The sequence below is a fragment of the Triturus cristatus genome, chromosome 7, assembly GCF_964204655.1.
Source record: "Triturus cristatus chromosome 7, aTriCri1.1, whole genome shotgun sequence".
In the NCBI taxonomy this organism is placed as follows: Eukaryota; Metazoa; Chordata; class Amphibia; order Caudata; family Salamandridae; genus Triturus; species Triturus cristatus.
Window position 1 is genome coordinate 1,210,496,916 of NC_140590.1, and position 22,431 is coordinate 1,210,519,346.

At 41.2% G+C, this 22,431-nt stretch overlaps 1 protein-coding gene across 3 annotated transcripts in view; it reads left to right on the top strand.

Moving 5' to 3' along the window:
- The window catches only part of PPIL3 (peptidylprolyl isomerase like 3), a 44,126-nt gene extending 23,463 nt beyond the window's left edge, over positions 1 to 20,663 (top strand). For all 3 annotated transcript variants that reach the window (XM_085618590.1, XM_085618591.1, XM_085618589.1), the window contains exons 4-7: positions 1,264 to 1,357; positions 13,392 to 13,459; positions 18,033 to 18,151; positions 20,233 to 20,663. In XM_085618590.1, coding sequence (XP_085474716.1) covers positions 1,264 to 1,357; positions 13,392 to 13,459; positions 18,033 to 18,151; positions 20,233 to 20,359 — 408 coding nt within the window. In that variant the 3' untranslated portion in view covers positions 20,360 to 20,663. The remainder of the gene's footprint in view (positions 1 to 1,263; positions 1,358 to 13,391; positions 13,460 to 18,032; positions 18,152 to 20,232) is intronic.
- Positions 20,664 to 22,431: the final 1,768 nt, after the last annotated feature.

Below are 22,431 nucleotides of genomic sequence, written 5' to 3' on the forward strand. Positions count from 1 at the left end.
GTAACCGGTGTTCTTTGCTCACCCAAATTGAAAATAATGCCACATGTGTAGAGGATGTGGTGATGGAATGTGTATGATACAGGTGGTCCTAGCAAATGGTGATCCATTTTGTGTGTGCTACACTCAAGTTGTACCCATGGTGGTGGAAGGGAGAAACAGTCCAGACAGCGGACATGATTAGAAGGGCTCCTCCAAGACATTCCAGGGATCCTTTATAATGGGTCAGACTGATGGTTAAGGAGAGGAGATTATATAAACCCTTTGAAGTTAAAGAATCCATCCTGCCCTTTCCATCCTCTTTCTGCCCCATTGGTATCTGGAACTGCTCACATCTACAGGCTAGCGGGTAGTTGAGAGGGGCCACCTCGTTGCCTTTATCTATATTTTGGAAATCTCCCGCCTGGAGGCTGCCAGTTCCACCTACTACGCAAACCGCTAAATGAGGCGATAAGATACAAAGAAAATCCGGAAGAACTAACAAATGCAGAGGAAGACACTGCTTCCAATTAGGAGGGAAACTTGAGACCTGCAAGCCAGCACCCTGGACTGTATTCCCCCAGAGCGACTCTGGCTATCAAACCGCTTGGTTGATCAAGGACTGTTTCATACAAATACCTTAGTAGAATGTCTTCCGAGAGTATCATAGGTTGCCTCCCACATAGTCCCTTAAAAATAGTAACACTAATCAGTATAATTTGCTACCATTTAGCCCTAATGTAGATATTATTTTGTGTGTGTTCTTAAGTGAAGAATAATCTACGGCTGGACCTTGAATTATTGACTTTTATTAGTTAACCTATTGAGTGCTGAGTCTCTAACCCTGCACTAACTCCCTGAGTAAGCCTTGGACTACTCAGCTTTGTTACCCCGAGGGTCAGGTGCTACAGGAGTGTACTTGTTATTCAATTTTAGATCCAGTAGTAGGATTAAACTCGGTGACACCAGTGTTAAACATCTAACCCAGTAATGCCTACCTTCCATGGGGCTCATAACAAAGTTCCCTCCCTATGTGTATGCCCCTCTGCTGCATGCTTTTTAGAAATATGTAATATTGTATTGAAAGGATTCCTCAAAGAAGGCCATGTCAAAAAACCTGCTCTTCGAAAAGAACTCAGTTTCCATAGTAAGTATTTTTGTGACAGAACTACCCGCCCGTGTGTTGTCACTGTAGTCGTCTCTGAATAATAGGTTAATAATGAGGCACAGCCTGCCATTGCGGAAACCTTTGCTGACCGATGTTCAATTTATTTCTCTCCTGCATAGAACTTCTTGGCCCTCTGTGCCAGTAACTACTACAACGGCTGCCTATTTCATAGGAATATCAAGGGCTTCATGGTGCAGACCGGAGACCCTACTGGTAAGTAAAAGCGCTGAAGCCGTTGCAATTGAGAAACTTCTTGTTTGTAAGTAGCAAGTGGGCTTATCCAGTGTAATTTGTAGCAGGACAGACCGTTGCATGTGTATTCGATTGTGCAGCCATTCACCAGCATAAAGACAAAAAAAGTATTATCTCCAGGAACACTCTGCAGCTCTGTAATATGTAGACTAACCATAAACAGCCATAATAAGACGTATGCACCCTGTCATTGGTAATATGTTCATGGATGAACACCATTGAGACTGGCCCGTTTGTATTATATGAAAAATGAAAATAAATAATTAAAAATATATAAATGAAATAATTTCAGCTTAATTCAGATAAAAGGTTGCTTAAAATATAGACCTGTGTTGGAGGTGGATTTTGGAATAGTAATGATTAGAAACAGATTATGCTCAATGTTGGCTTTCAGCATTTCAAACGGCTTTTTGCTGACACTCTACCTCCTCTCTAGCCATCTTTGCTGCAGTCAATCACACTGTTGTCCAGTTTTGTAGTACTTTACCAGGACCCTCAAATCCTTTGGGTGCATGAATGCTATATAAAAGCACTTACAAACTTAACCTCAATATAGGTTTGCATGCACATTCCATTCAAATAGTCGCCTTTAGAGCCTAGTTTGCCTCAACACATGTCAAGTACATTATGTGATGGGCCCCAGAAAGGCAAAAGTTACCAGTGACTGTCAAACATTCTTGAGAGGTGCCTGTTTTTGGCTAATAAAATTATTCGGTCTTGTGTTCAGGGTAGATTGTTTTTTTCCTGCCCGCTACCTACTGTCCAGAAAAAAATGCCTGGGTAAGTTGAACTGGAATGGATTTAGGGCAGGTATCTATGCATTCATGTAGGGTTCCCCCAACCGTGGTGTGTTCTCCCTCCCTTCTCCAGTCACTCGCACCTACATTGTGGTAGAGACCACTGAATCATATTGAACTGACAAGATTATATATGCTAGAAAAGTACACCTATCAAGGAATCGACCTTAAAACAAGTAAATACCCTATATGTCTGTGTCTTTCCTTTTTCTCACTACTCCATTCCCTGTGTCAACAGAGGCTTAGGTCTGTGTGGGTCTCTTGCAGCTTTTTATCAAGACTTCTTTCATACATGTTGGGACTTGTGGTTGCATTATTTGGTCACTCAAACAAGACTTGTTTAACAACCAAGGAGTCGGTGTATGCTTTCTTATAGCTGGCGTTTTAGACTTTGCTTGTCTCGATGGGTGAGTGCAGAGCTGTTGGTAGCTATGACCCCTACGACAGTGGTGATCCATAATCATGGCAGAATTGTTCTGAATTTTAGACTTGCATATCACAGCCTTTGGTGACTCTGCCAAAGATTTCTTAGAAAGGATACCGTATATTTCTGAGTCAAGGCAGATGGAGTCCGCATTAGAGCTGACTTTAGACTGGCTCCATTTCCAACTTTGTGGTTTGTTTTTTCTCTGATTTGCTTTTTTGAGTAGGAGTTTTCATAAAGGGTTTCTAGTGTACCAAGTCTACTCACCTTTTAGAAGAACAGATAGGATGGATGAATTACAGTAACAGCGCCTTAAAAAAAAAAGAATTTGCCTTGACATTCCTCTTGGTTTTTAATTGTTGATCACATCATACTTAAGACTGCACCACCCACAGGAAACCCTCAAACGAAGTCTGTCGACTCTAGTCAGACAATCTTCTTTTTCTGGAACCCCTTTCCTGCCAGCATCATATTAATGGAGTATCATCTGGCCTTGAGGTGGAAACTGAAGATCCACCTTTCAACAGTATCTCCATGCTGACATTGCAATGTCACTGACACCAACGCCCTAATGCACTGTTGACCGTAGTGTCGCTCCCCCTTTTCCTTATCAGACCATAAATAGCAGTGCACAGTGTATTACAAACCATGGCTGGATTGCAGCACGTAAACCTCCACCTACTTCTCAGCTACCACATTAGAAAATCAATGGCAATATCCAGGCAGTTCACCTGGTCCAGCACAACAGTAAACATCAAAAGCTGCTACCAGGCTTTCAGGTTTTGGTTCAGACAGAGGTTACTGGGCCGTTCAACAGACCGCTTCAGGTTCCTATGAATTAACTAGTCTATGCAGCGCTGTCAATGCCCCATTTGACAATTGGACAGGCAGAGGTGAAACCGAAGTCCAAAGGAGTTGGGAGTAATTGTGCTCTTCTGCATCACCTGTTACAGCCAGTGACGATTGGTGCAAAGAACAAAAAATCACATAGATTATTTTCTGACTCTTGCTAACTTCACTTGGTCACAGGGCTGACTCACAGCCCCTACCCATAACCGAGACCATCCTGGATCACTTTAATGCTTTTCACTTCATCTCCTTTATCTACCTTACCAAGTGAACCTGATCAGTTCCTTGACTCCATTGGTCCTCAATAGGTTGGTTATTGCTGTCCTGTGGAATGTTTTCAGTTCACCTGCCTGTACCAGGGCATGGTAACTTCCCCAACCACTTTCTAGTGTCTGATCAATACTGTTCTGGCATGTAGTAAATCATACTGTGTAGCGTACTTTGATAAAGACACAGTTATCATTTACAGCTGCTCCTTCCACATCAGTACCTGGTTGATTTGCTAGAAATGAACAGTGAAGCCGGACTTAAAAGTAGTTCAAGTATTGGTTCGCTGTGAGGGAAGTAGAGTTTTTAGGCCATCTGTTAGTCTGATTTGAACCCAAACACAGCTATTTCAAAATGACCTACATACACCCTTAGCCCAAATGCAAGTGTGGGCTTTTCTGGAGATGGTAGGCTAACACTTTAAGTCTGTTCAGGCCTACAGCTTACACATTTTAATAGCTGTAATGAGTAAAGCATTTAGTTGTGCCTCCGTAGATCTATTAAAAAATGCCTTCTGGATTGTAATCTTTGATCATACAACACGACCACATGATTTCCCAGTCTGAAACCTTTGCAGAGGAAATAAAAGTATGTCAGCATTATCAATAAACAATTGACTATTGTCTAGAACCTGCAGAAACTGCAAATGTACATTTACTGTAAAAACTCTACTGTCCAGGTTTGTCATAGTCTTCTCAGGTTCCAGCAGTCGATTGACAATTAAAATTCACTGGCCCTCTAGGCAAACAAAATGGTGGTTTAAGAAAGCGAAGATATGGAGCCCTTCAATACTGCTGGCAACTTCGGAGACCAGGAGCGAGGAGCATCTTGTCCTTTGTAAGTCTTTGGTAAAGGCAGACTCATAAAAGATCTTCCCAAGGAACAGTGAGAAGCTTCATTTGACCCGTGCATTTTTTGTTGAATGGTAATACTGGGGTTCTCCGAAAAGCATATAGTACTCCAGAATGTCTTTACCATGTTATGTCTGCATTCTCAGAGTCAGACAGAAACTCTAGATCTAATCCTCTGATGAACACAATAGCTGGAAAGATGGAAAAAAAGAGAGGAAAGCACCGGAGCTCGGCTGTGTCTTGAAGCAACAAGTGTTGTGAAGGATAATCCCAAAGGAAGCTATATACGATGAATGCAGCTAACATTCAGATCTCAAACTGGTAGAAGCAGCACTTTCAGGTCACAAACTCACTAACTAAATGTGATTTTTACCATTTTTTACTTATTTTATGGAATCCACACTTTCCTCAGATGCCCACAGACCATTGTGCTAGTCCTATCCCTGGTACTCTCTTGTCTGGGTTTTTGCAAAGGCCTTCTTTTTTTTATTTTCTTTTTTTCTTTTTTTTATTGTGATTCAGCGAGGAAGCATTACATAATAAAATTAAGGTATACAGATATCTCTCCTGTATACAACACAAAAGAAGCAAGGTAATGCATACATAAAAGCATATAAGCATATAATAACCATCATTCTTGTATCCATTTTCTCATTGGCTCCCATATCTGAGCCCCTAGCTTTTTCTTTGAGAGACCTTTTAATTTATACAGGGCTGATTAGGTGTTATATATTGAGATTATCTTGGCCCTCCAACCACAGAAGGAGGGGGGGTCCGGATCAAGCCACTGTGACGCTATACATAACCTCAAAACCGACATAGACATAAACTTAAAGCCTCTGTAGGGCACCAGTAATCCAATTGAATCTGAGATAGATTCAGGTTCCATTCCAAACAATACCAGACTTGCTGTAATAGTTATCTGTATCCCCAGATATTGCATCATAAACCCCTCTATCTCTAGTAACAGAGGCTGAAGGGCAGGGCAGGAAAAAAACATATGAATTGAGTCTGCTGCATAGAGATCACATCTTGCACATTTATCGCCCCTCCCTCCCTTCCATTTTGCTATCTTTGCCGGGGTATAATACAAATTGAACAGAGCCATATATGACTGGCTCTTAAGACTGCCAGACAGCAAAATGGAACCAGCAATTTGGGTTACCAACTTTAAGTCTAAATTACTAACTGATAGTTTCTCCTTCCATATTGCTTCCTGCCTAGCCATATCATCCCGTTGCATACCCATAATCTCCATATAAATCTGACGTATTTTAGAGTTCTGTTGTATTAAATCCAAAATACGAATCTGTCGAATCTGACATCTACCCCCCGTGACTGCAACCTGAAGAAAGCTTCTCAACTGCAGATATTTAAAAAAATCAGCATTACTGACACTAAATCTGCCCTACAAAGCTACGAACGAGATCATCTCTCCCTGCACCAACAGATCCCCAATTCTTTTAATACCATAATCGGCCCACCTCCGCATGACCACGTCATGAAATATCCCAGGTAAGATACCGATAGAATCTAATGGTGTATCCCATAAAATACTCGGAATATGCAGCTGCTTACGCAACCCCTTCCAGACTGAGTAAGCTGCCTGAATAAATTTAAACCTAGTTTTTTTGTAATAGCTTGGCTCCAGAATTTTCAACAATAAGCCTTGTGCTGAGTCACCCAGACACCATTCATATATTGAAGGTGAAAAAGCAGCATCCAGAATCGCTATCGGGCCACAAACCGAAACGCCCATAAATTGAAGTAATGTTGCACAGTCATATAAATAAAAATTTGGGAGAGCCAAGCATCCCCGTTCCGTTGGGAGATAGACGAATTTAATTGCTCTTCTAGATCGGTGGTATCCCCATAAAAAACGTGTGCACATTCGTTCTATTTTAGTGAACAACAATCTGGAAAAAAGAATTGGAATAGCCCGGAAGAGGTACAGAAATTTTGGGAAAATAGACATTTTCAAGACATTACCTCTTCCATACAGTGATAGGTGGAGCCGATCTAACCGTTCCAAAGTTTTACTAACGGAGGCAATCATCGGCTCCACATTTCTTTTTGGGATAGTTTGGATTTGAGGTGAAATAGTTATGCCTAAGTAGATGGCCTCCGTAACTACCCCCATCCCAGATACTAGTCCAACTTCTGTATGTAGCACCTGGGTTTTCCCCAGATTTAATTTATAGCCAGACACTGCCCCAAACATTTTTGTAATAACCTCAATTCTTTGCAGTGCCTTATTCATCTCACTGGACAAAACAGCCAAATCATCGGTGTATGCCAGGACTTTAACAGAGTACGAGTGCGCCATTACTGGTCTAATTTCCGGGTCCGCCTCCAGGCTGGAAATGAGAGGGTCAATAAATAAAGCAAATAAAAGTGGAGAACAGGGACACCCCTGTCGGGTGCCCCTGTTTATCGAAAACCTCTGTGACTCCTCTCCAGTCAGCCGCATTGTTGCCCCTGGAGCAAAATACATTGAGCGTATCGCCCGTATATAACCATCCGGAAATGATTTCCACCTCATCACTGCCCAGAGAAACTCCCAAGAGACCCTATCGAACGCTTTTTCAGCGTCCAAAAGGGCCACGCCGACAGGTACACTCATCGCCTGGGCCCAGTCAAATATAGAGATAACCCGTCTAACATGGTCCGTGGTCCCCCTCCCTGCAATAAATCCATGCTGATGTAATGAAACTAATGGAGGGATGACTACCCCCAATCTTTTGGCCAGACATTTTGAATAGATTTTGTTATCCGTATTAATTAAAGATATCGTTCGATACGAGGATAGCTCAAGAGGATCCTTTCCCTTTTTTTGAAAAACCACGATTACTGTTTGAGACCAGGATGCTGGGGGTACCCCTTCAAACGCCCCTTGAAATACTAACATCATTATCTCCTCTAAAGGCTCTCTAAACTTAACATAGAACTCCAGAGGAATCCTATCTGGTCCCATCGCCTTCCCCAGAGCTAATGAAAGCATTGCAGTTTTAATCTCCTCCCAAGAAAGGGAGTCTGACAAAAATTCCTTATCCGTAACCTCTAAAGCCCCACAGGGCATTTTATGAAGATAGCTCTCAGGGCTCAAGACTGGTTCGGCCATATATAATGTTTCATAATATTTTTTAAAGGCATCCTGAACCAGAGATGGAGTCTCTACAAGTTTTCCATCCATATCTTTAATTTTAACTATCCTGGAATATGCCTCTTTTTGACGTAGTCTATTAGCAAGATCTCTCCCGACCCTCTCTCCGTATTCATAACACTGATTCCTATGTACCTGGCTGCCGCCACATCTGCAAATTCTTGATATATTTTCGCCCGAGTGGCCGCAACTTCCGCCTGTACCTCCTTGATCCTACCCCCAACGTTTATTTCTTGAGCCAATCTCTGCTCCACCTGAGAGGGAGCCACCAAATCCTTTAAAAACTTCAGACGGTCATTTTTACGTTTCCTTGCGGCAAACCTAAGTGTCTCCCATCTCACCCCCGCCTTCAATGTGTCCCAGACAACGTCAGCCCTTGCTGAACCTATATTCGTCTGAAGAAATTCAAGAATCCATTTCTTCATCCAGCTACAATAATCTTCATTAAGAAGAAGCCTTCTATCGAACGTCCATTTCCTTGTCGTAGACATTAAGCCAGTACACTCAAATTCCAATATCACCGGGTTATGATCCGATATTATTTTAGGTAAAATCTTTATAGATGACTTTAATAAAATAATGTCAGAAACCAGAAAATAATCCAATCGCGCCATCTTTCGGTGTGGAGCAGAAAAAAATGTGTAACCATCTTGGCCTGGATTGAGCTCAACCCAGGCATCATAAAGCCCTTGGTCATAGACAAACGCTTGTAAACCTCTAAACCCTCTCGGCTTCCTTCCCATATAAGTTTCGGCTGATCTCAAATTAAAACCTGACGGGAGGTGGATATTTAAATCGTCACATACTATCATAGGCTGTGAATACAGTGAGAGTTCTGAATTAATCTCCTGAAAAATATCCGGAGCATCCAAATTTGGCCCATATATTGAACAAAGTGTGATAACTTGCTGAGATATAGCTACCTCAATCATAACCCATCGTCCCAGCCTATCTACCTTTTGCTTCCTTACCTCCATCAATCCTTTCTTAGCCAGTATTGCCACTCCCTTTATATTAACAGATTGGGATGTGCAAGCTATTAAATCGAGTCCAAGCGAGCCAAGCCAAGCCCTATTGGACCAAGCTATATGAGTTTCCTGTAGGAATAACAATCCCAGGAACAAGAACATATAATCCTGGCTAACACCCGTCTTTTCCTAAAATTGTTCAGCCCACAGATATTTAAAGTAAAACATATTAATTTCCTCATCTGGAATCCTTAACATTTCCAAGTTTAATCTCAAAAACCATTTTTATATAATAAAATTTCGTAAGCCAGGTAATTCTTATCAAAAAACCCATTATGTCGCAATACAATTGCTGTGGTCCAGCACCTAAATCCAGCCTATTCTGTATGCCTCCTTTTTTGCAATAGACCAAATTAACATTAATCATAGAATCTTTCCTCCTCGCAGAATCCTTTACACCCCTTTCCACCACCAAAACCCCCCTGACCCTAACCCTCCCAACTACCCTGAACCCTTCCTACCACCCTCCCCTTCCACCCCTTACCCTCCTCATGAGGCATTGGGAAAACCTGTTCCCTAAGCTTGATGCCCAGCTTCCTCCTCTGCGGGTTACAGCTGCAATAACAGATCAACATAAACGAAAAGAAAACCAGAATTTGACATATGTTGACCCCCAAAAAGAACAGAAATCACAGTAAAGGCACACTAAAGTCAATTAATGTCCATGTATCGCCATGCTTATCAAAAAAAAAACCATTTATTGGTTCAAAGCAAAGTGAAGCCCAATATCAGAGGAGAAGGTACTTAAATAGACTGAAAATATTCTTTAGCCTTGACTTCAGATGTGAAAAACTGACTGTGGCCACCCCTGACCACCTTCAGTTTAGCCGGGTTTTGGAGGAACACCTGACACCCTTTGGACTGAAACATCGGGATAAGCTGTCTGAGCCTCCAGCGTTGGTCAACTGTAGGCTGGCAAAAATCCGGCCGAACAAAAAATTCACACCCTTTAGCCTTTCTCCGTTTATTTGGTCGTGCCAGATCATACAGTTCTTCTCTTGCGCGAAAGTTATTCAAGGAAATCAGAATAGCCCTAGTTTAGTCTGTGGTTTGTGCTTTATTCTGCACAAAAGGGAATCTATGAGCCCTTTGAACTTCCTTCCGCCACTCCCAATGTCCAAGATCCGGAAAGGCTTCTGTTAACAGTTTAATCACAAATTTCAACGGATCCGATCCCTCTTCCTTCTCCGGCACACCCAGTATTCTAAAATTATTGCGTCTAAGTCTATTTTCAAGGTCAATAACTTTCCATTGAACATCATCCCTATCTGCTTTGAAGGATTCAACCATTTTCTTTTGGGCCCCTAGCTCATCCTCCACCGTGGAGATCCTAGTCTCCGCCTCGTTCATCCTTATACCCATATCTGAACAAGATCTGGCAACTCTTCTCACAGCATTCTGTAAGCGCTTACAGGCATTCTGAGTACGGGTTAGACCAGCCTGAGTCTCTGCCCTGTGCGTCATTATAAGGTCATATATTGTTGCTAATGTGATCTCTCCAGATGCTGGTTTTCCTTCTGTTACTTGAGCCCCTTCCTGAAAGGGGACTTCGCCCAATATAGCAGTCCCAGCAAAGTTAGGTGAGCTCCGTTCATCCCAAGTAGACGAAGCCTCTGAGCCCCTCGTGGTCTCAGATCTAAGCTCCCCATCAAGTCGCACCAGGAGCTCAGCAGAATCCTCAAGGACCTCTTCCTCAGCCATCAAACTTGTCCCGTCGAGCCAGTCCTGTACTGCACTCTCATTCGAGGACCTATCTGATAATGAAAAAGGCCTTCTGGTCTCCCAAGAATAGAACAGTCAGTCTACAGAGTTCAAAATCATGCTGCATGTCTTATCTATGGACTTGAGCTTAAAGACCACATCACTCCAGTCCTCATATCATTATATTGCCTCCCCAACAAAGAGCGATCACCACTGCCCTAAATGTGGTTATAATGATGCCCAGTTTCTACATATGATCTGGGAATGCCCAAAATTGAAATTATTTTGGGAATCAATATTAGAACGTTTACAATAGGTGACAGGTGGACGGTGTCATGTTCCGTTAAGCAGGTGATTCTGGGACTTCTTCCTAGGCCCAAAGGAAAGAAGCTCACACAACGGTTCCTACAGCTGGGACTAGTGTTGGCTAAAAGAAGGATCTCAATTAGCTGGATGGGCTCGCTGCCCCCCACAGTGGAAAACTGAGCTAAAGACCTAGGGGAATGGGCCACAGCGGAATTAATCTGAATGAGGCGTGTTCGCAGGGATGAAAAATTAGAAGAAGACTCGAGGGCATGGCAGGTTATGATCTTAGAAATCCCCATTAGAGAGAACCCCCTCTAACAAGCAACAGTAGGAACACCGACAGATGGAGAAAGGCCGGAGACTGGATCATGGCCAGAGAATAATCCCGGACTGTGATCTACTAAAAAGCCTAAGAGAGTGGTAATGACTACTTAGAGATACAAGGTGCAGGGAGATGCTTGAGGGAGGACGTTTCATAGTTGAACAGTTACAAGTTGTTTTAGAAGATGTATCTTTATATCTGAACACAGTACGGGGGGGTTAGCACCAGATACCAGTTGTAAATAGGTGCTTAACAGAAGGAATTATATTGTTGTCTCAGTCTGTGTATTAAGAGCTAACGAAAGTGTGCGAAATGTAACTACTGTCACTACTGTATTGAGGCACTGTATGGATGGAAAACTAATAAAAATATAAAAAACAAAGAGCGATCACATTTTAAAACACTGTGCGTCATACACATGTTGGTACAGTGTTGCTCACCACATTATCTGACTTGGCTTTTTCATCTCTATTACCCGCCCTGGTACTTGAAATCATCTTCTGTTAACCACCTGACAGCTCAGCCAATTACATTTATAAGATTTATAGGTGGATCAGTGCACCATCCTCTGAAACTTCGTCACTTAGGCTCCTAGAATGGAAAGAAAACTTCCTAAAGTTTAGAGGGATTTTAAAGGCACGCTCTTCCAATCTACATAGGGGCTGTTCCCTGCAGACTTCAGCCGACCCTCTGTTAGACTTTCCTTGTGTGCATTCTTCTTTCACTTGCCAGCCAGATGCCGCAGGTTCCCACTTAAGGCTTTTCCACCACTCAGAGATTCCTATGGTCTTTCCCTAATGATAATGATCTTAATTCTTCTTTGGCCTATGCTATTTCTAAAACACATAAGTGAGTTTGCATTAGTAAATGACCTCAAGTCATGCATGCCTCTAGTGAATTGATTATTGTGAGAAACAAAGCAATGTAGTTATTGACTAGACTCACTAAATCGCTAGAATCTGACATCTTGACCATAATTGCAGTCAAGATTCAGCTTAAGAAATTGGTGGACAAGTAACAAAAGTATTTGCACACTGCAGGCTATAATGTCAGAATCCGGAGATGTGAAAAGGAAGTTGTACATAAAACATGTTCATACAAAAGAAAGCAACAAAACAAACCTAAGGGAGCAAAGTTTAGGCTGCAGACTACAGGGAACAGAAAGCCTATGCGCTTCACATTGTTGTCAGCAAGATAATAAATCCCACGACTGGCTTGTGTGTTGACTATAACCTGGAAGTAGATGGGTAGTTGTGAGTCTCTTGCTTCTTTTACTTTGCCACACTGGGCTGGGATATATCGTCCCAGTGCTAGTATAAATATGCCTTAGATTTACAGATCACTACCATTGTAGCGGCCATCTTAATGATCAGCCACCTCCCCCTGTTCCCCACAGCGCTGTCAAATGAGTTTGAGGCGCCTGAAGTCAAAGTGCAGTCTGACTTGATGGTGGTTGAACAGGTCCTGGCTGAGAAAATGATAGGCGAAACTGCTGATTCCTGACACGTTTTTTGCAATGTGCCTCTTATCTGTGTAGGAGAGAGAGGTCTCTGTAGAATGCAGGAAATTGAGGGAAGTTTTATGACTGGTGTGTTCCATGGAGGTCTAAGGCAGGAGTCTGTATTATAAAAGAGGACAGTTCAGGTGGAGGAGGCTTCCCTTGTAGCACCCATATCAAATGAATGTACTACATTTTTATTATACATACGTCTATGAATACTGTATGTTCTGTGCATCCCTGAGTTCAGATACCTACCCTAGATCCATTCCAGTTCACCTAGAACTGAATCCATTTTGTATTTTTGTGTTTAGTATTAATATGCTCCCTAACATAATATACTCTGCGGTGGAGGACACCGAAGGTGGTTCTGTGGGGGCGTCACTCAGCACCCAATCTTATCCATAACAGCTAGCAGAGAATCACCAACAGTTTAAGGTATTTCAGTCTGTTTTCTGTTAGACACCCACTCCCAAGTCTGATTCCCGATACAGGTGCAGAGGATGTCAGCGTAAAAAGGAATACTAAAGTGCTACTTTCTCGTCTCTTAACCTACCTGCTTTTTATCTTTCTGTTGTATTTGTGTGTGGAACTCTACTGGTTAACAGTATGAGAGTGCACATTTATTTTTTTAAATGGTAAATATCAATATAAAGTACAATTGGTGTAGATATGAACATCTGAGCGTACCTTGGTTGTAACTGTTTAACTTTTCATTTTAAAGTAAACTAACCGCCTAATTCATCTTTGGCAACACCTCACAGTCTTTCATCTCTGTTAATCAAACAGGGTCTGGAAAAGGCGGCAACAGCATCTGGGGGAAGAAGTTCGAGGATGAATATAGTGAATATCTCAAGGTATTTAAATTATGTTCTTTTAATCTCCCAGTTTATATTCAGAAAATGTTTATACATTTGTGACCAATTGAACTGTGATATGAGACAGTGGCCCTAAAATGTTTTTAGTCGTTTTAGGCAGAAGAAATTTCATCACAATTGTTTCCCTCTGGAAATTTTACTTGATTTTTATTTTTTTTTATTTTTTTCTGGATCTTTTTATTGGCATATGGGCTGTAATGAACTGCTAAATAAAAAATTCCAGTCTCTTCCATACGTGCTTCGAAACTAGTGATTTTGGTCTTGCGTTGTCTATTACATTTAAATCATGTTATATAATGGATACATTTTCCCTTGTCTGTCCCAGTGGTCATATAAAGTCCATTGTGAAAAGGGACCTTCGCGATAACTATACTTTATGCAGCTATAGTATACAGCAGAAGTAACTTTTCAACGTATGGGCCGGTGTGTAGGTGAATTTTGTGATTACACTTGGGTATATTCTCATCACCCAGTTTCTTGTTTATATTTTTCTTTCTTTTATACAAACAATAGTTTGTGTTAGCACCCATTTATTATAAAGTTAAAAGATAATTTCTGATAGTAATGTTTAATGTAAGGCCAGTGCTTAGTTTGAGCTGGTGGTTGCATGTTGGGCCCACTGGCACTCATGTTTGAGGAATAGCACTTATTTTCCATCATCAGACATTCACCCAAGGCAAGAGAGAGAAAAAACACAAACGAGTGAAAAAAGAAGGAAGACAAAGCTTGAAAAACAGTGACAGAAGGGACAGTGCAGAGTTGGAAGTCGGACTTGCAAGAGTGAGATAAAGGCCAGGGATTGTATGGAGTTGGACGAAAGAGGTGAAATCAATACTACCCAGGCTAGATATTCTGCACCCCCAATATTCATAGCACTGATAGTGGGCTTCTGAGCAAAACTTTGGGCCACAGCACTTATTGATATACAAATTAAGCTTTTTCAATATATGAATGACCTTTAGAGTTGTAATGCCCTTTCTACTACTGTGTAAGCCATCCTATTGTTTTGATGCCCATCCTAAAGGGTAAAGCAGTTATTGTTAAAACAAAGTGGTGTGTAATCACAAGTCACAGTGCACATCCTAACTCCGTGTAACAAAGCAGGAAACGGCCTTCACAACACGGGCTAAGCCACGCGTGCCGTTTCCCCGCAAGCGCAACCATGCCTGCCTAAACTGCATGGTAAAGGCATTTGCGCGGCTAGATGCTGGGATGGGCAGGAACAGGAAGGATCGGGAAAGGAGGTGAGTGGTGCTGGGGCCGGGTTTTGGGGCAGGGGGGGCAGTTGTTTTGAAGGGTTAGGGTACTTTTTAGGGCCAGGGGATTTTTTTTTAAGTTTGGGGGGGGGTGAAATTCGTGGTGGTAGTTAGGGCTTGGGGAGGTTCAGGGTAGTTTTTAGGGCTCAGGGTGGCAGGGTAGTTTTTAGGGCTTGGGGGCCAGGGTAGTTTTTAGGGCTGGGGCGTGAGGTTGTTTTTAGGGCTGTGGGGGCGGGTTCGTTTTTTGGGCTCAAGGGGGTCGGTAGTTTTTAGGGGTCAAGGGGGGTCAAGGTATTTTTTAGGGTTTGGGGGGTAGGGTTGGGTGTGAACTTTAATACACATATCCCTTTACCAGTCATGCCTTTATCACGAAATTGCATGGTTAAGGAATGTGGTGTTCAGACGCATTTGTGGTTAGGGCCGTGTTGTAGAGGCATGCGTGGTTTAGCCATGCGTTCCTCTATCATACAACCTAACAAAGCACTTTGTTGATTGAAACATTCCCTAGCCCTGTAACACCAGAAAGGTTTTAAACCCTGTTAGCTGCTACGGTCTTTCTGTTGCCCTTTCTTTAGTGTAGCAGTCTGTATTTTCGTCAAAAGCATAGCCTGTTTACTTTTACTGAAGTGTAGTGCAGCAAACAATTGGAGGCTCTGTAAAAACGTCTGGTTTAGCTATCCTGTATTTATATTGTAGGCAGTTTTTCTGCCTCCACATACATTTTGAATGCACAAACTCTCACAAGCCGTACCAACATTCTGCACTGATATTTTGCCCAACTACCTAGCCAGCATATGACCATTCTGGGCACCTAGCTGAACCCCACACTCAAACAGGCCATCCTCTAGATATGGAAATGTTTTCCTCCATATAACTAACTATAGGTATGCTTTCCATTCAAGGAGTGTCTTTTTGTTATTTTCCTGTGATTCCTCTTTTGCACATTGGTTTTCACCTTCATATTTTTTCTATCTGCAGAACTCTAACCAATTACCCACTGGGTGTATGTGTAACTCATTTTACTTTGCCTCACATGCCGGATTTTATCCTAAAACTCTTCACAGTTTCCCTTACACATTCTGTCAAAGAAACAAAAGGGTTGGCTGTCTGTCTCATTGAATAGTGAAATCCAGTCTGGTTTTCAGAAAATTGACAATGAGTATATAAGTGAAAAATTTCAGGGAAGACAGAATATTTATTTATTATTGTAGAAACCCAGCTGAAGTTCGCTACTCAGCGGCTCGATGATTCAAGCCCGACAGTGAAATTGATAGTTTGACTCTTCGTTATCCAAGCAATATAGACACCACTTAGAATTTAGCTGTTCCACCCAGGTTTCCTTTATTTACCACCTGGATCCATCTATAACTAATGTAATCATAAACCTCGCTCTATGGAGAAGAAGCCAGTGTTTGCTAATTTCTATAGGGATACTTAAACCAGAGCTAAATTAAAAAGCTGGCTCAAGTGGCCTTGATCATTTTCCTAATCACACGCTATGTTTGATTCACCTGAGGTATTTGTTTACAATGGTCTAGGATGAGGAACGTCTATCAAAGGAAGGTTCCAATAAATTGTTTGCAGTATGTGACTATTGATAGGTAAGTGTTTTTAGGAACTTATGCTGCCGTGCAAAAGGCAGTGCTGCCTACCAATGAGAAAAACAAAGATGTACAATGTAAAGACAAAGTACGAGGTGGATAGCAAAGTATGGTCTAACATATTGATGTATTTAAACCAAGGTGACATGAAGACTTTGCATTGCATATTCTACACATCTCTAATTCAATACAATCTGTCCTGCACTGATTGCTTGTATTTTATTTGAGTGCTTCGGCCATGTGCACTCTTCCCCTTGTATTTTGACAGTGTTGTCTACTACAACAATTTCTGTAGGTCTCTTTGGTAATCTAGAGAGCCTTTACATTCAAGATGTTATTTTTAGGGATGGGGCAAGCTGCTATATAGTGCTGGATAAAGACAATTTAGCATGTATCTTTCTTTCGTAGAGCAATTGCAGAATTTGTTTATAGATCACATACATTCAAAAAAGGCTCTAGTGAGTACATTTAGTTAAATGAAAAAATTTATGAAGTGGAACTTTTTCTATCTGTAATAGTTTAATTGACTCCGGGTTCCACCTGCCATATGGCACACCAAAATGCTTTTTTCTCTGTCTGAACTGTATTTGACCGAAGCTGAGAGCTTGGACCCTGTCCAGACCCATATCTGTTCAATAGCATGTTTACAAAATATTAAATAACAGTGAGCAATATAAATTACGCAGATGTGCCTAAACTAGGCTCTTATGGCTACTAGATCTATTAGCCAACCATACGTTACATTGTGATCACTAGAAATCCGAAGGTGGCCAATGCCCTGATATTTTTTTGTTCGATATCCAGCAAAAGACCTGTCCATTAGCCATTTGGGTATCTGTGTCAATGGAGTTAGAGTGCAATGACTGAAGTCGTAGCCTCTAATCTCCCCAACATGACGTCTAGTACAGAGAGCAAGGAATACAAACTTGGGGCTGTTATTGTAGCTATGACCAAAGTTGGTACTTGCCCTTCGAGCTTGAGTACAACCATGGAAGAAAGCTGCTATGTGATAAATCCCTCTGTATTGACTGCCAACATCCCTCTCAAGCATACGTCAGAACTGTAAGCAAAGAAAGGCTGGGGAGGCAAGATGGCTCGATGAGTTAAAATGAAGACCATCTGCATCTTCAGTGACCTGCTGTCAATAATGAACTAAATAAGCCTTCCATCCTACTAATGAGAATAATTGTGTAGTAGCAGAATCTGTTATTTGCAGTGCTCAGAAATATGTTATGAAACTATGTAAAAAGCAATTATTTTCATCATTAATTGTAGTAGGAGAGCTTTTTTTACTTTCGATGAATGGACAGCAAGACTAACCCCTAGTTTAAGAAAATGGGATGGAAGTGTTTCTTCCTTTTCCACTTCATTATTTTCAAAGACTGCTATGGGTGGCTTGTTGGGAGTAGTGCTTCATGTAGGCAGCTGTCTGACACCTATGCCTGTTGGTGTTCCTTAAGTATATGTGCACTTAAATAAAGTATGTTTTTGATGTTTACCTCCTGCCTTTTCCCTTTCCTAGTCAGCCATTTAGCTGCACGCACCGTTGTTATCTTTACTATTTGTTTTACAGAATTCAGACATAAAGAATTGCCCAGCAAGCAACAAAAAAAACCCTGACATGAATGCATTCCTAATGCCAGGTTTAGGGTATTATGCTGTCTAACCATCTTCTCAAATGTGTCTTTTTTTCAGCACAGTGTTCGAGGTGTTGTTTCCATGGCAAACAATGGCCCAAACACCAACCTGTCCCAGTTCTTCATCACTTACGGCAAGCAGCCTCACCTGGACATGAAGTACACCATCTTTGGAAAGTATGTCAAACATTCTGTTACCGTCTCGGTTATGGAGAGGATGAGTATCTGAGATTGCCATTCTGCTTGTTCCTAAACGGCGAAAGCCTAGTATTGTTTTGGATTTATGGTATAATGGAGTTCAAAAATCTCTCCTACCTAAAACATTTGTTTAGTAATATACAGCTCTGTAACATTGAAAATATACTTTCACATTCAAAGCCCAAAATAGTGAGTTTAAAACCAGAGTTCAGCAGCTGAACAAAGGTGCTTACCCCAGATCTACATTTATTGTATAGTTGAAATTATACCTTGATCTTACCACTGTGTACTCTTCTAGTCTACCACTATGTTTAATAATGAGAGGAGGGGATGGCGGGAACACCATACCCATCGCAAAAAGTAGCCTTTAAAGATTATTTAGCAACTATTTGGATCAGTTGTTGTTCTTGCTCATTTTGTCATTCAATATTTTTTCAATTGATGTTTACCCCAGAACTGTGTTTATTCCTTCTCAAACAGCAGAAAGAGCACTCCAAATACAAAACAATAGAGACATTTTTTGTCTTCAGATCAAATTCTTTGTTTACTCCATATCTGTACAAAGAAGAAATTCATCGATTATAAAATATGAATACTCCAATTTATTTTGAGCTTGAATTGATTTAATAGAATTGGAGTAATACACATTAGACTACTTAACTGCAAGTGCTACAAATAAACACATTTCAGATTGAATACTTCACTCCGGTTACAGTCCATGATGGTCCATGGCAGGGTAATTTCAATTTCGTAATCAATGGAAATAAGAGATTAATTTCATTTAATCATGACCACCAGATTGGTGAGATCTAGCAGAGCGAAGCTATTGACCTATCTCTTTGTTTACCCGCGATCGTATACAATAGAACATTGCTCGTACACCCAACACTAAATAGATATGCCATTTAGTTCTACAGTGATACGCCGAAAATGCACAAACCTTTCAGGAACACCTCAAATGCAAAATGCACATTAGACAAAATATTATATACACATCCAATACAGCACAAATATGACAGTTAGGTGGGTATAAATGTGTTTGTAACCGCATGCATCTGTGCCCAAATGCAGACAAGCAGACTAGCATAACCTGCTACAGCACTGCAAAAACAGAAAACTAAATTAACGCCCAACCCAGCAGAATAGATGCTTAGCATAATCAAGCACGACTATCCACACAACATTATGCACTAATATACAACACACGCCTCTCCTGCAGCAGCACACAGATCTGTCATCACAGCTAACACTAGCTACCTCTGTTGCGGAGGCCGAAGGTTGTCAAGAGCAGAGCAGATAAGAGAATGCTTGAGTTGACCGTTGTGGGCGATCCTGGATCTAAGTTGGAGATGGCCTGATCTTGTTTTTAGAATGAAACCAGTGGTTGAGTAAAGATATTTCCAGGTCTAGATAGAACTTCAGTTGTATTGTCCACTGCAGAATCTGATTCTGGAACCAAGAAAAAGAAGATTTCACACTCTGCCCATTACTTGAAAAGCGTACTTGTTTCTTTGTAATATCATAAGGCCCAAATCGTGCTGCAAGAGATCATCAATACGAAACTCCAGCTGTTCTCGTGATGAACTCATGTATTCACAACAGGATGATCAGCACACACTTTGTTCACAGACTCGAGTTAAGTAATAAGAATTTTTTTTCTCATTCTAATTATTCTCAAGAAGTTTCATGGAGACATATAATGACATTTTCAAAATCCTTTATTCTTTTTAATTCTTCATGACGTAATGAAGAATTAAAAAGAATAAAGGATTTTGAAATTGTAATTATATGTCACCATGAAACTTCCTGAGAATAATTTGAATGAGAAAAACGATTCTTATTACTTAACTCGAGTCTGTGAACACAGTGTGTGCTGATCATCCTGTTGTGAATGTATATGTGGATTTTATTCACTAATTTGGGAAATAGGAGGTCATTTTTCCCATGATCTTTGCACCACATAGACAAAATCCCATTAGCATAACAAGTGCGGTACTGTGTGTCCAAGGCCTCCTTGTAAATCATGAACTCATATATGTTCGCCTCTTCTTTCTTCTCAGAGTGATCGATGGCCTGGATACCCTGGATGAGCTAGAGAAGCTACCTGTGAACGAGAAGTCATTCCGTCCTACCACAGACGTGCGCATTAAAAACATAACCATTCATGCTAACCCATTTGCACTATAGCCATGATGGCAGCAAAGACTAGTGCTTTTGTGACGGTCTTTCTCATTTGAGGCAACGGTGGCGTAACCTTGGAGAATACGTAGTGACTGAAACATCAGTGAGGAAAATTGTTTTTTTCATGCCGTTTTGTTAAGTCGCCCAAAAAAGTAATGCTGAATAGTAAATCCAGATTTTAACAGACATTTTTTACACCTCTATTAATAATTATTTTTGTATATAAAACCTTTGTGAACGTGGGAAAAAACTGTATTTGGATAACTGGCAAAGTGCCACCCAATAAACAAAAATGTTTCCTAATAATTGATTTCATTGTAAGTATCTCTCTGTATATTTCCATCATATTGCATATTTACTGTGCCAATACATTAATAATGATGCATTCAAACTGTTTGCATATGTTTGGACATGTCATTATCTGATGCAATGATTTAGGTGACACATTTAATGGACACCCAAAAACATTTGTTGAAACCACTGATCACAGAGCATAGGAACTCTGACATGAAACGGCATGCCGAAGACTGAAGCATTCTTGGATAATAGAGTCAAACAATAATATACTCGAGATAAGAGAGGCTAAATAAACAATAAAGCTACAGGAGTCAGAAAGGCTGGAGAAAGAAACAGAACACCAGGTCAGAGAGACAACTTTTGTTACATAAATTGATCTTTGCTTCCTGCATCTACAGAGCGCTGAGTAGGAGCATGTGAATAAAGAAGCTTCATGTACTGTTCTGCAAGCAAAGCACAACATGTGTGCTATTGACCCAGAAAGAAAATAATACGTGTTTACAAACTATCTCAATAAAGACATGTATTCGGTTGCCCTTTCAGGTTCCTATATATGAAATTCCACAGCTGTGCCGCACACCCTCTATGGCTGCGTCTCTAGGTTTGTAATTCCTTGGACATATGCACTAAATTCTACTGAGCGTTAAGCCGCACACTCCTTGCACCCCTTTTCATGTTCAGCAGACGTTTATCCATAAAAAGGTTGATCATTGCCATTATTTGGAAATTTGCCATAAACCTCAACCAGTGTAGGGCCCAATTTCACATAGATGATCGTGGAACATCCTGGATGCCAAGTACACAGGATTCTTCCAAATGGTCTGATAGACCTGAGCGCCTTGCATCTGGAATACATACCTAGCATCAGGGACATCTTAAGGATTTTGGAGACCCTGGGCCAAACAAAATTTGGGGGTCGCTTTTCAGAATAACTTTGAATTTGATATAAATTTTCCACTCATTTACGACCTCAGCAAATATGGTGGGATTACTGGCAACCCTCTTCCTTAGACAACCTCCATCTGGTCTCAACCCTGCAAACAACAGTTTATCTCTTGCTGGCCAGCACCAAAGAAACAGAAAGACTGGTGACATCAACAAGCCAAAGGAAGGGTGCAGGAGGAGTAGGTCACTTGCAGAGAGGTGGCCACTGAACATTATTGAACAGTGTATATTGTCAGAACCCTTTTCAGAGGTCTATTGGGCAAGCAGGTGTTGCCCACTTATTCACTTATACAGCCACTCACATACTTATAGAGCCACTAAACAGCCATATACTCGCCCATACCAGCATTCATACACACTCTCACTCACATGTATAAGCAGTTGGGCAGTCACTCACTCACCCATACAACCAGTCATACCCCCTTTCACACACCCATACACACACTAACACACCCACTAATTCATGCATACAGCCAGAATTCCACCCTGTCACTCAGTTTTACAGGCACTTCTACAATCTCTCACTCACTAATATACTGACTTACACACTCACGAACTGATTCATACAGGCACTTAGACACCCACTAACTCACCAACTAACTCACCAATACAGCCACTCATACACCCTCTCATGTATGCATACAGTCACTCAAACACCTACTCAGTTCCCCATACAGCCAGTTACACACCACATGCTCTCCCATGCAAAAACATGCACATCCGCTCACTCACTGATACAAACAATTATCCATGTATTCACTCACCCATACAGTTACTCTTGCAACCTCTCACTCGGTCCTATAAGCAGTGACACATTCACTCATCCAGCTGCTCAC